Genomic DNA, 13,131 nt, shown 5'->3' with positions numbered 1-13,131 from the left:
GGAAGAGAGGGGTCCAAGCCCTGAGTCCTTTTCAGTGAACGGCCCTGAGCTCTGCAAGAAGGGGGAGTGGGTGCCAGGGTGCGGTGGCCAGGGTAGTAGGCTTACGTGGGAAGTAAAGATCAGGCCCTGGGTCTGTGCAGAGGCCACAGCCTGGCATAAAGGAGGCGGCAGGGGCTGATGGGGGGCGGCCGCCAAGGTGGCCAGAGGGCCTATGGGCTGGTCCTGGGGGTCTGGCTAAAGGAGAGGTACCAGCCTGAGAGGGGTTTGGCCTGGGCCCAGCCCAGAGGGTCGACCACCCCAGGACTCACAGTGACCCCTTGGCACATTGTGAGGGAGCACCGAGCACCATTGTGACCTGCTTAACCCACCCCCCAGGAGCCTCTGGTCCAGGCAGGTGGGCTGGGGGCCTAGGGGCCCAGGTGGCCCTAGGGTCACCACCCATGGCCATAGCTGAGCAGCCACAGCCCGGGTGGGCCTCGTGTCACAGCCCCAGCACCAACACCTGCCAGGACCTGGGCAACTCCATCCTGGTGCTGCTGGGCCTCGTCATCTGTATCAATATCGGCATCAACACGGTGACCCTGGTCAGGGCAGGGCCGGGCGGGAGGGCCCCGTGGGGCAGCTGGGGGCAGGCCCGAGGGCCACGGCCTGCCTGGGCTCACCGTGTCCTCCCCCACCTAGCTCTGGCGCCGACTCCGTTTCCTCTTACGCCGGGCATTCCGTATTATTTGTGAGAAAGGTAAGTGGGGTGTGCACTGGGGTGAAGGAAAAAGGGGCTTCTAAGCCCCAGTGCTGGGGGCCCCTTCCCCTTCTGCCCTCACAGCCCCGGGGGCTGCACAGCTTCCCTCCCTGGGCTGCCTCTCCCCCCCTCACCTCTCCCCCATCCACAGAAGCCCTCAAGTCCTCTTCACCCAGGAAGCGGCGCATCTCTCAGCCCGCGAGGAAGCAGAGCTCCCAGGACGTCCACCTTCGATGCACCATGGACCCTGTGACAATGACCGTGACCCCCCCACCCACTCGCCGACACCGTCATCGAGGCTCCCCCACCCGCCGTGCCCACCGCCCCGCAGCCTGGGCCCCTGACACCAACGACGAGGAGCCCCCAGGCCAGCACCCAGCCATCTGCTCCCACAACTGGGATTGCCCCGAGGGCTGGGAAGCCTTCAAATCCCCCCAGGGGATGTGGGCTCCCTGGGCCCAGGACAGCCTGGAGCCAGCGGCCCAGACCATCCGCTTCCAGGAGACCATAGAGGGAAGGCCCCTCAAAAGCGAGGTCCAGTCCAAGCTGGGCCTCCAGGCTTACGTGTACCCTGTGAACCCCCCACCTCCCACCCCCGAAGCCCAGAGCAACAGGAACAGTGGGCCGGAGGCGGAGGTGGCCCCATGCTCGCCTGCCCTGCCGCCCACGCGGGGTCCCGCTCTAGTCCCCGACATCCCCCGGCACCGCTCCTCTGCCCGCGTGGTGTACGATGCCCGCGACGTGAGGCGGCGGCTCCGGGAGCTGACCCGGGAGGTGGAGGCCCTGTCCCACTGTTACCCTCTGGCCTCCGGTTCTAGCACTTGTGAGGGGACGGGCCAGGACTGGGTGTACCATTCGCTGGCAGGGAAAAGACTAGAATAAAAAGGAGAGAGGAGGTGGTTCGTGGTGGTTTTTGGGGGTCCAGGGCCCACGCAGCTCTCAGAAGCTCTGGTTGCTAATGAAATGATCTCCCTAGCAACAGGGCCTAGGGAGCCCCGAGGACCCTCATCAGCCTCTCGCCCTCCCCAGGGCCTGCCCTCGGCCTTTTCCCAGTCCCCCCTCTCCACCCCTGGCTCCTGGGTCTCAGCCCATCCTGCGCAGGAGGGGAGGCCCCAAGTCTCCTGGCCTTAAGACGTCAGCGGTCTGGGCCCAGCCAGAGTCCAGGATGAGGCTGTAGCCACAGGCGAGACGTGGATGGTCACCCTCTCTGAAGCCCCGGTTCTGTGGGGAGGGTTGGCTGCGAGTGAGGGTGTCTAGGCCTTCAGAGTTCCCCGTCTGAACCTCAAGCTCCTATACCCTCAAGCAGGCTTGGAGCAGAGGATGAAATATGGGGGATTCTCACAGGGCTGCCTCACATATCGTCACGACCCTCTGTGTCCTTGCAAGTCTGGTTAGCTCTCCCCTTGAACGGATGAGGAGACTGAGGTTCAGAGAGGACAAGTGACTTGTTCATGGTCACATGGACACCAGGGGTCAAGTTCACGGCCTCAGATGCTCCACCCCCTGCTCCTGCAGGTGGATTCCCAACTGAGGGATTCCCACCGACTCCATCCAGCCCATCAGAATCTCCCAGCTGTCTCAGTTCTCCATATGAGCTTCCCAGAATATTCCATCCCACTGGACAGCCAGGGAACGAGGCCCTCCCTTCCAGATGATTGGGATCACACATGTGTATGCACACACACACACACACACGCGCACACACACACACACACACACATGCACCTACTCAGGAACACGGAATCATGTGAGTGAGCCCATGCTAAAGGAGTGGACCTCACTTTACCCACAAGGTGGGTTCCTGGAATGTGGGAAGACCCACATTTTGTCGATTACATTCAACATTAGTTATCACTTTAAGTTAAATCTGTTCAGTAGACACATCGTGAACACCCACTACCAGTTTGAAAGCTTGCTGGGAAATGCTCCCTGTCCTTTACTCTGATTCTCCAGAGTGGTTCATTGCATCAACAACGGTCTTATGGTCCCCAAGACACACTTTCATGAACCTTAGGGAAGGACCTGGTACAACTCAAAGAATCATTTGTCTGATGTACAGTTACATCTATTTTGTGCTTTGTGGATTTCATGTGGTTTCTGAAGGTGGCAGCTAACAGAATTTTACAATTTGGAGGGAGTGGCTCAGCGGGAGGTCAGTCATCTGGGAAGGAGAGAAACCCCAGTTGGGAGTGGGCCAACCCCAGCCAGGCAGGTGTCAGTCCTGCTCTGAAGTTGAGGGGCTGGGGGCTCAGTGACCCTCAATGGCACCTAGGTCTGCAAGCCAGGCCAGGAGGGGGACAGATGGGGTGGGGTGCTAGAGGGACTGACAGGAATGGGCAGGGCAGGAGAGGTTGGTGCAGTGACCCCAGGGGGCAGCCCCTCCATCCAGTCACCCTGGTCACTGGCCCCAGGGTAGCCATATGTCTTCAAAGAACAAAGAGGTAGAGGAAATTCTTGGTGCACGATTTGAAGCCCGTGAAGACTATCTCATGACTGTAGCTACCAAATTTTCAGCTCAGGAAACAGGGTGAGCTAAGCAAGCCCTCATGGAGACTGAGACTGAAATTTGAGGTTTCTGGGGACTGGGCTCCCTCAGGTGGGTGCTGAGGGTAGGGATGGCCAGCAGTGCAGACCAAAGAGCTGCCACCTCTCCATTGTGTCTGCCCCCAAGTCGCCTCATTGTCACCCAGCTCCCTCACCAGGTGGTAGGTGTCCCCAGGGCCTTGCATGAGCGCAGTGTGGGTCGGGCCGGTGGGGAGAGGACAGCCCACATGGCCCTAGGACCCCCCCACCATGGAAGACCAGCTCTGGTGTGATAACGTGGGGTGCTGCAATCAATACCAAGAAAGCTCCCAGAATGCTGAGGACTTCCTGCTCCTTCTGTGTCCAGAAAACCTCTGACAGCTGGGAAGGGACAGGCACGTGGCTGGCATCTGGTCCGGGATTCTGGTTTCACAATGGCTTTCTCCCAGGACATTTCTCTCTAGGTGTCAGGGGGTGTTCTCTTAGTTTCTCCCAGGGAAACTCCAGACTAGCAAAACTCTACTTTCAATGGCCATCTCCAAAATGTGTCTCTAGGCTGCTCTGAGGTCCTTCTTTTTGTGAGCTCTTTTATAGGACTCCAGTGATTAAATCAAGATGCACCCTGAATGGGTGGGGTCCATATCTCCATGTGAATAATCCCATCAAACCTTTCACTCACAGTTCATTGAGTCACATCTCCATGGAAACACTCAATCAAAGGATTCAAACCTAATCAAAACTATTACATCACCCCACAATATTGCATTAAAGGGTATGGCTTTTTCTGGGGGACATAATACAGATACAAACTGGCACACAGGCTGTTCTAGTTTGCTAATGCTGCCAGAATGCAAAACACCAGAAATGGACTGGCTTTTATAAAAGGGGGTTTATTTGGTTACACAGTTACAGTCTTAAGGCCATAAAGTGTCCATCAACAATGGGTACCTTCACTGGAGAAAGGCCATTGGCATCTGGAAAACCTCTGTTAGCTGGGAAGTCACGTGGCTGGCATCTGCTTGCTCCTAGGTTGCATTTCAAAATGGTGTTCTCCAAAACATCTGTATTTGCTTCCAACAGCTGTCTTCAAAATGTCTGTCTCAGCACCAGCTAGCTGTGAGCAACTTCTGTCTGAGCTTACATACTGCTCAGGCAAACTAAACAAGGCCCAGGCTGAATGGGCAGGGCCACACCTCCATAGAAACTATCCAATCAGAGTTATCACATACAGTTGGGTGGGTCACATCTCCATGGACACTGAACCAATAGGTTCCAACCCAATCAACATTAATACATCTGTCCCCACAAGAATGATTAAAGAAAATGGCTTTTTCTGGGGGACATAAATATACAAACCAGCACAAAGGCCTATCCCAAAACTTCAAGGCCAATATCTTGCCAGACTCAGGAGGGGTCAAGGGGTGAAGGGAGCTCAGTATTTTTAAGGAAAATTGCTTGAATGAGTGAATGAGTGAGTGGGCAGCGAGGGGGTGATGGACGGAGGGGAGAGGGGAAGTTTGTGGGGCTCCAGGCCTCATCTGACTGCCCAGACTGAGGTCACCCAGCCCCGGCCCTCCTCTTCCTCCTCCTCCCTCAATGTGACCCCAACCACCCCCACATTGTGACCCAGTCCCTCTGCCCCTCCCTCACCAGGATAAAAGCAGGGTAGGGGCAGGGGCAGGGGCACTCTGTTTCTGGCAAACATAGGGGGGCCAGGGGCCCAGGCGGTTCTGGGACCCCCAGCCATGGATGAGGAAGCCCACCACAGAGCCCGAGTGTGCTCTGGCTCCAACCCCGGGAAATGCCAGGAGATGGGAGATGCAATACTTTTGTTTCTGGGCACCATCATCCTGCTCAACGTGGGGTTCAACGCAGTGACTATGGTCAGGGCGGGGCCTGGGCTGAAGGGTGGGGGGAAGTCTGGGGTCTCACAGGGGCTGAGGTGGGAGGGTTGCTGGGATGTGGCCAGAAAAAGGTGGGAAATCAGGGCTCACCTTACTTCTGGACTCTCCTCTCCTCTGCTCCCCTCAGCTCTGGGCACAGCTGAAGAGCTTCTTGGATAACGGACGCAACTATTTTTTCCCCAAAGGTGAGTGACTCCAGGGATGGGCTCCAGGGGATGTGGGCCTGACCCCTTTCTTCTATCCCTGACCCTTTCCTCAGCCCCTCAGGGACCCAGGCCTTGTCCCATCCCACCTCTCCCTGCAGACACGAGGCACAGCTGTACGGGCAGCCATCCCCGGTGCACGCGCTGCTCCACGGACCCCAAGACCCAGAGCCCGAGAGCCTCTTCCCGCTTACGTCGCCGCCGAAACTTCCGGCCCAGGCACTCTAACCACCAGGACTCCTGGGTCCCAGACCGGAAGGCGGAGAAGGCTTCTAGGGGCGGCAGGATGCCACCTCCATGTGGGCACACCGGGGCTCCCACGGAAGCTCCATGGGGACCAAGGAAGGAGGAGATGATGGGAGCTGGGAAGGCCTCTCGGGTCAGGGCCTTAAAGGGCCAAGCCTCCTTTTACACCAGGCCAGAGACCCCGTCCCAGATCCAAGCCCCCATCCACAGTTTGAAGGGCCAGGACCCAAACACAAGCAAGGTGGACATGGTTCCACTGTCCTTGCCCCAAGAGACCCCAGAGTATGCCCCACCCCAGTCCCCAGGCCAGGTTCCTGTGCGCCCTTCAGCCCAGGCCCGGACCCACTCCCCGGCCCATGCTCCTCTCACCCACACCCATGCCCACACTCTGGCCACTGCCCCAATCTTTGCCCTAAATCCTCCCCCCACTCCTGCCTCAGCCACTCCTCCTATCCCAGGCCCCACCCCAGCCCCTGCCTCCACCCCTGCCCCAGCATGTGTCAAGGGCCTGAAAATCCCTCCAGTCACTGCCCCCACCCACACCCACATCCTAACCCCTAGTCCATCTCCTCTGGCTGCCTTCAAATGTGGGGTTTCAACCACACAAGTGGTGTACGATAACCGCAGGATAAACCAGAACTGTGTCTACGTATGCAGGCCTCAGAACTCTGGGTATTCCAAGAAGGACTTGTGTACCTGCTCCAGACCCCAGGAGAGACAGGGCTCTGGTATGTTTGGGCAAACATCAAAGCTACACATTGGGGATGGAACCAACTCCCTCACAGGCTCTGGACTGGGCTACCCTGGGCTGAGGAATCTGGAACAGAAGATCTCAGGTGACGGCCAAGACAAGCTCTCCCAGCCAAAGACCTTGCCTTACAGTTCTGAGAGGAGGGACATGGACTCCCAGGCTCCAGTGTACCCCAAGTTCCTGGTCTACTCCCAGGAGGCTGCATCTGCTAAACCTTGCCTTCATTTTCCAACAAGTGCCCAGAGTTCACCGCCCACTGTTCCCCCACCATATACTCTTTCCCTGCCTCTCATTCCTCCCAGATCTTTTGTCCTTTCTCAATCCACCAGCCCTCAGAAATCTTCCACCACATTTCAAACCCCCACCTGCCTTCCAGCTTGCAAGTCTCCTCAGCCCATCCCTCCCCAGTACTCCACCGTTTCTAAACCTCTCATTCAATCACAATTCCCCAACATTCAAAAAAGTCTAGGCCTTACCCAAGACCTTGGTCTCCAAAGGAGCCCATGTCCTTCAAAAGACTCTAGCATTCACGAGAATCCAGGCCCTAAACAAAATCCAGGCCTCCAAAAGAATCCCGGCCATAGCCAAGCATCTTATCTCTGCAAGAGCCAAAATGCTTCCCAAGATGCTGGTCTTCACAAGACTCCAAACCTCTCCCAACAGTCTGGCCCCCAAAAGAGCCCAGGCCCTGCTCAAGATTTTGGAGGCTATAAGACTACAGGTGTTGTCCGAGACCCAGGAGTCTTCAGAAGCCTGGGCCTTACCCAACAGTCTGGCCTACAGAAGAGTCCAGCCCTTTCCCAAGACTCTGGAATCAATAGGAGCCCAGGCTTTGCCCAAACCTCTGAGCTCTGTAAGGGCCCAGGCCTTATCCAAGACTTATCTAAGACTCAAGTTAACAGGAACTTGGAACATACCCAAGACCAGAATCTCCACAAGGGCCCAGGAATTAATCCAGATCCAGGCCCACATAAGGGCCCAGCCCTTACCCTAGACTCGGGTCTCTCCAAGATTCCAGGCCTTAACCAGGAATCTGGCCTCCACAAGGACTCAAGCCTTGTCCAAGATCCTGGCCTCCACAAATGCCCAGGGCTTGTTCGAGGTACTGGCTCTGCCCAAGGCCCTCTTCAGACCCCAAAGTCAACACCGTCCCTAACGAAGTCATCTATATCCAAGGACCACCCTCAGAAAGAGGATGGAGAGAAGCACATACCTTGGACTTCTGTCCCACTCAGCCAGAATTCCTGCCCTTCCAAGGCCCCGGGGATGTGCAGTGACCTGCAAACCTTCTCAGAGGTTCCTGTACTAATTGAGCTAAAGCCACCCTCCCGGAAGGCAGCCAGCGAAGACTGGGTGTACCACCCTGTATCTACAGTTCCTTCAGCCTGCCAGACCTATCGCCAGATGTCTGTGCCTCCCAAAATCAAGTCACAGCTCCACTTTCTTGGACCAGGTGCCCGGGCTGGGCACGTGGTCTTTGACGCCCGCCAGAGACAGTTAGGAGTGGGCAGGGACAAGTGTGAAGCTCTCGCCCCCAGGCGCTTTCGCCAAGAGACACCCAACAACTCAGGGCAGAGCAGCAAGGCGTAATGAAGACCTTGGATAAGGAGGGGGCAAAGGGACAGCAGGAATAAAGAGATGAGAGATGAGAGCAGTGTGCTGTGGTTGTTTGGGGACACCCAGGCAGCCCCATCCCTGACACTGGCCACCGACAGGGTCTGGTGAAAACTGGAACTATCCTAGCCCCTGCTTGGTCTTTATGCCAGTATAGAATTTAAAATTCTTTTACTGAGTTGCACTATCTACATTTCAATTCCTCACGAGCCCCATATGGCTAGTGGCAGCTGTATTAGCAAGGATTCAGAACATTTCCACTGTCACGGAAAAAATTATTGGAGAGTCATGCTCTAGAGTTCAGAGGAACTTTCCCTTCCCTTTCCATCCACCTCCAGCATCTTCAAAGCTCCCAGAGAGCCCAGAGAACTCAGTTTCTCTTAGGATGGCCCAGAGGCCACCCTTTGATGCGGTCGCGGTTACTGCTTCTAGGGGGAGTGGCGGCCGGTAGCGGAGCCCTCAGCTCTCGGGGCTGCTTAAAGGGTACCGGCGGCGGGGGCTCTTTCCCGGAGGCGAGGGCGAGGCGGAGGACTTGGCCGGGTCCTCGGCGGGAGGCGTGCAAGGTGTGGAGGGCGGCGATAAGGACAAGACACTCTTCATCCAGTAGGAGCATGCGCCAAAGAGAGAGAGAGTTTATTCAGGGGTGATTACAGGTTATATAGGCTGGTAAGAAGGGTAGGGCTGGAAAAGAGGTGAAGTAGCCTTAAATGGCAATATTGAAGGGAGAGGGGCTAGGATTGGTTCTGAGAGGACGCAGGAGCCGTTGCAGCGGGCGGGAGTTGTTCTGGCCACGGTGCATGCGCGCTGGCGGTGGCAGGAGTTGCCTTGGCACAGGGGAGTGTGCGGGTAAGATAAGGAGGTGGGGAAAGGGTGGTTGGGAGAAAGGCGGTTCCCTCCGGCAAGCCTCCCCTGCCCGTGACATTTTGGGTGAGGAAAAGGGAGCTGCCTTGACCTCGCTCCTCAGGCTCGGGGGGGCTGCAGAGGGCACTAACGCCCGTACCTACTACCCTCCCCAGGGGGTGATATCAGGTCCCCTGGCCCAGGCCTGGTAAGCCGAGGTACAAGCTCAGTCACCCGCACTTTGAGGAGGAGGCAAGATGGAGGGATGCCTGTCACCCCAGGCCATGAGAAGGAACACAGTCTTCATTCACTTGTCTTCACCTGGCTTCTTGGGTCACAGGCAGATTGATGGAAACCTGCATCTCCAGTTCTGGGCTGACTTTTGGGGCTCTCAGTCCCCCAGGAGCCCCAGCCCTGGTTGCTGAAGGAGAAGATCATTCTTTGTCAGTGAGGCCTAGGAACCCCTGAGGCCTGGGTGCCCCGAATGGAGCTCTGGAGTCAAAGAGCCCCCTCCTCTACAGGTCCCTAGTTTTTCTAGGTGTGTCCCTGCTTAACTCTCTTGCCCATAAACTTAGGCCTGCCCTGCACTGGAGACTGTCCCTGGGCAGAGGGAATGTATGGAGTCCCAGCGATGGACTGCTCTGGTCTGTGAGCTAGTCCCTTTATCCTTATGCTTCCTACCCGTTATCCTAGCTCCTGGTACCACCCTGGATTTCAGCTGTGTCCTTGTCCCTGATAGCACAGATTACTGAAAGCAATTTCCTGCCCTTGATAATGTTCCAGTGCCCTGCCCCAAACCACTGAGAGTTTCCTCTGGATTTGATCTTCAGTCTTGATGACCCTTCCTTGTGTGCACATAAGCTGTGTCGCTCAAAAATGTTTCTCTGCCACCTCATATGTGTGTCTCGTCTCTCGGCCACATGTCCTTCTTGAGTCACTTCCTGAATGTTCCTGCCTAACACTGCCACCACTGATCCCACCTCCGTGGCTCAGCTCTGTGACCTTGGGCAAATCATGTGCCTCTTCTTTGGGCTGCAGTTTCCTTATCTCCAAAGTGAGGGACTTATAATTGCATGGAAGAGCCCTCCCAGGTCTAAGTGACCAGAGCTACTCACACGGGGGCCCCAGGGGCCCCAGGATTTATCTCCCATTATTTGCTATTCAGGTTCATCCTATCACGCCTCTTCCCCAACTCCAGGGCATGCTTGGGTGGGGTGGATTGGCTTTGGAAAGACACAAAGTGGTCTATTTCCGTAGAAACTACAACTTCCATCAGGCACCGCTTCAGCAGAACGGGAAAGGCTGTGGGGGCCTGACGCCATCGCCCTATGCATTCGGGAGACAAACTACAACTCCCAGGAGAGCGCGAGATCTCAGCAGTATGAAACCAGGGCGTGCACTCTGACCTGAGGCGGGCCGGGTGGGAACCACTCCGGAGAGTCACCCCAAAGGGGTGCGGTCGTAATCTAACTGTGGGGCCAGGTGGGCAAGAGGCAGAAGTTACCTGTTGAATCCTTCTACCCACCCTCTTCCCCACTCTTGTGGCTACCCCTAAAAGGGAAGCTGCAGAACATAAGCCTCGCCCAAAAAGAGGTGAAGGAAAACAGCTAAAGGAAATCGCTGGGCCGCTGCAGGGACTGGCCACTGCGTCCCGTAGGAGGGACCCAACAGCTACTTTCTACCTGCTGAGTCAGGTGAACTGGCCCTTGGGGGTGGGGACTGCATGAGAGAAGGCCAAAGACGAAGGCGGTATTTATTCATTTTGAAAGCTACATTTGGAGCTGCTCATCTGCAGACCCAGTTGTACATTGTGTTTGGGACCCTCACTGGGTCTCTGGAAAAGGGAAGATATGAGGCAACTTCCCAGCAACAAAGCACAGGTCGGTCTCCGCTGCCTCCGGTCTGTGTTTCCCGTTGCCAAAAAGGATAGACTCACGTGGCTTCCACGGTCTGGGGGGGGGGGGTGCCACATTGTGGGGCCCACCACCCCTGACCCCAGCCCAGCCGCTCATGGACATCGACTTCTGCTCTGGGGCGCAGCTTCAGGAACTGACCCAGCTGATCCAGGAGCTGGGGGTGCAGGAGAGCTGGAGTAACGGGCCCAAGCCGGGACCAGACGTCCTCCGGGCCAAGGACTTTGTTTTCTCTTTGTTTAGTAAGTAACCCTCCTTGATTTCAGGAACTCGCAGGTCTTGGCCAAACCTTGTATCCAGCCTGGCTTTTGACCACGTTCCGGAGATCTTTTCTCTTCCTTTAGGCCTGGTTCACGGTTGGGACCCCCGTTTTCCTCCCATGGCAGAGCTCTTGCTGCTGCATGGTGGGATTCACGAGGGCTCCCTGGATCTGGGACCTGCACCACTGGGTCCCTATGCCCGGGGTCCTCACTACGATGCCGGCTTCACGCTCCTGGTGCCGGTATTTTTGCTGGACGGCACTGGGCCGGAGCTGCAACTGGACCTAGAATCCTGTTACGCATGGATCCGCCTCCCAGAGCTGCAGCGCGGATCCTTGGTCCGGGAGGCCTGGCAGGATTGCCTAGGACCTGCGGTCCCAGGAGGACGTGATTCCATCAGACCGAGAAGGAAGGAAGTCTCAAGAACCCAGAAAGCTCCCCGGACCAGCGGCACAATAACCTCAGTGAGCCTGAGCCTCATGTGATTTCGGAAAAATCAAGTACAGTTGAGGAAACTGGGTGGTGACGTCAGCAAGCCAGCTGTCGAATGCCGGGGCCCGCAGCTGTCCGAGGCGTGGGAGGCGTGGCCCACGCTGTGCCCCGCCCAAGTTGCTGCCTGGTTCTTTGCCGCGTTGGCCGCGGTCGCCGAGACCCTGATTCCGGTCCCAGGCTCTCCGCGCCTGGTGCACGCAGCCCGCCACGCAGGGTTCACCACCGTTCTCTTGGCCACTCCGGGTCCCCCGCGCCGCCTACTGCTCTTCGACCTGATCCCCGTGGTGTCCGTGGCCGGCTGGCCCGAGAGGGCTCGGAGCCACTCGTGGGCAGGCCCGCTAGCTCCCGGGCCGGCCTCCTTCTACCTGGTGCCCGGCGGCAGCACGGAGCGATCCGGCGCCTGCGGCTGGCAGCTCTGCTTCGCCCGCCAGGAGCTGGCGCTCAAGACGCGCATACCCGAGCCGCTGCTGCAGGCGCAGGCCGCGGCCCAGGCGCTGCTGCGCCCGCTGGTGGCGGGGACCCGGGCCGCGGCGCCCTACCTGCTGCGGATGTTGCTCTACTGGGCGTGCGAGCGGCTGCCCGCGCTCTACCTGGCGCGGCCGGAGAACGCGGGCGCCTGCTGCCTCGGGCTGCTGGACGAGCTGAGCCGCGTGCTCGAGGCTGGGGCGTTGCCCCACTATTTTCTGAGGGGCCGAAAGCTCCGTGCGGGGGACTCCGCCGCCGCTCTGCTCCCGGGGTTGGCCCGGCTCCGTGGGGACCCAGCCGGGGCTCTGCGTGCCGCGGTGGAGGAGGCCAAGGCTGCGCGCAAGGGGGGCGGCTTGGCGGACGTGGGGGGCGGGACCCATTAAAGATGTTGCTCCTGCCCGCGTGGAAAGTGCTTCTTCTGGGGAGCGGGACGTGGAGGGCACTGCCCGCGCGCCTCTCCTGGGAGACAAACGGAGGACCCCGTTCTACAAGGCCTCCTGGGGGGTTCCTCCCCGTATCCCCGCTCCGGGTCTTCCCGTTCCGGCCTTTTCACTCTCCAAATGTGAAGCCAGCGCCGTTTCCGCCCCAGGGCAGCCTCCCGCCATACCGTTTCCCCTAATTCTTTTGGTCTTTTCTCTTACAAGTCTATAAAAAAGGGGGAGATATCTTTGCTGACAAAACGCAGAAACCAGGGGTTTGCAGCCTGGAGAAGAAGCAGTTTGGTTCAACACACTAGCAGGGGTTTTAAGGGGGCCGGACTTCATCCCAGGCACCATCTCACCACCACCATCTCTCCAGTTCTGCCTCTTTTTTCAACAAGTTCTGGCCTCACTCCATCCAGGGCTGCAGGGACCCCCGTCTCAGTTCTTGAGGCAGCTGCCATTCTGTCTGTCTTAAGAGCACTCCTCATTCAGAGTTCTGTTCAGGGGAGTCGCCTCCCTGTCCCTCCTCCTCTGAACCCCAAGAGGTGCGGCCCAGCCTGGGCTCTGTCCTCACTCTCCTACGCCAAGGAACCCCTGGGTTCCGTCTGCCCAGCCCCCCGCCCCCCTCCACACTTTCCCCGCGTCTCCGCCCCCCGCCCCCGGGAGGAGGGGGAGTTGCTGTCGCCGCCGCGGCCGCTTCAGCTTTCCGCAGCCGCTTTGCCTGGTCCAGCCGCCAGGCCCAGGGCACCGTCTCGCCGG

The 13,131-nt window shown here is 58.0% G+C and overlaps 3 protein-coding genes across 3 annotated transcripts; all 3 read left to right on the top strand.

Annotated features, from left to right (window-relative positions):
* Window positions 1-26: 26 nt before the first annotated feature.
* Window positions 27-1,621, top strand: SPEM1 (spermatid maturation 1). The gene is made up of 3 exons (XM_037810438.1): window positions 27-584; window positions 682-739; window positions 891-1,621. The coding sequence occupies exons 1-3, from the start codon at window positions 441-443 to the stop codon at window positions 1,619-1,621; spliced, it is 933 nt and encodes a 310-aa protein (XP_037666366.1). The 5' UTR covers window positions 27-440.
* A 3,386-nt stretch (window positions 1,622-5,007) lies between these two features.
* Window positions 5,008-7,956, top strand: LOC119514608 (uncharacterized protein SPEM3-like). Its single transcript, XM_037810436.1, has 3 exons — window positions 5,008-5,145; window positions 5,294-5,351; window positions 5,471-7,956. Exons 1-3 carry the CDS (start codon window positions 5,008-5,010, stop codon window positions 7,954-7,956), a joined length of 2,682 nt encoding a protein of 893 aa, XP_037666364.1.
* Window positions 7,957-8,004: 48 nt separating this feature from the next.
* LOC119514607 (transmembrane protein 102-like) lies at window positions 8,005-12,678 on the top strand. The gene is given in 6 exon segments (XM_037810435.1): window positions 8,005-8,082; window positions 10,751-10,777; window positions 10,780-10,975; window positions 11,078-11,383; window positions 11,386-11,497; window positions 11,499-12,678. Coding segments are annotated over 6 exon segments (1,554 nt in total). The 3' UTR covers window positions 12,334-12,678.
* The last annotated feature ends 453 nt before the right edge of the window (window positions 12,679-13,131 follow it).

This window comes from Choloepus didactylus, chromosome 18 (genome assembly GCF_015220235.1).
Source record: "Choloepus didactylus isolate mChoDid1 chromosome 18, mChoDid1.pri, whole genome shotgun sequence".
Taxonomy (NCBI): Eukaryota; Metazoa; Chordata; class Mammalia; order Pilosa; family Megalonychidae; genus Choloepus; species Choloepus didactylus.
Note: the sequence above shows the minus strand (reverse complement) of the source record. Positions and strands in the feature narration are given on the sequence as shown.

Coding starts and splice junctions, on each gene's coding strand:
- SPEM1 (XM_037810438.1), top strand. CDS start 441: ATGGCCATAGCTGAGCAGCCACAGCCCGGGTGGGCCTCGTGTCACAGC. Junction 585..681: donor GCATCAACACGGTGACCCTG/GTCAGGGCAGGG, acceptor TCCCCCACCTAG/CTCTGGCGCCGACTCCGTTT. Junction 740..890: donor CCGTATTATTTGTGAGAAAG/GTAAGTGGGGTG, acceptor CCCCATCCACAG/AAGCCCTCAAGTCCTCTTCA.
- LOC119514608 (XM_037810436.1), top strand. CDS start 5,008: ATGGATGAGGAAGCCCACCACAGAGCCCGAGTGTGCTCTGGCTCCAAC. Junction 5,146..5,293: donor GGTTCAACGCAGTGACTATG/GTCAGGGCGGGG, acceptor TGCTCCCCTCAG/CTCTGGGCACAGCTGAAGAG. Junction 5,352..5,470: donor CAACTATTTTTTCCCCAAAG/GTGAGTGACTCC, acceptor CTCTCCCTGCAG/ACACGAGGCACAGCTGTACG.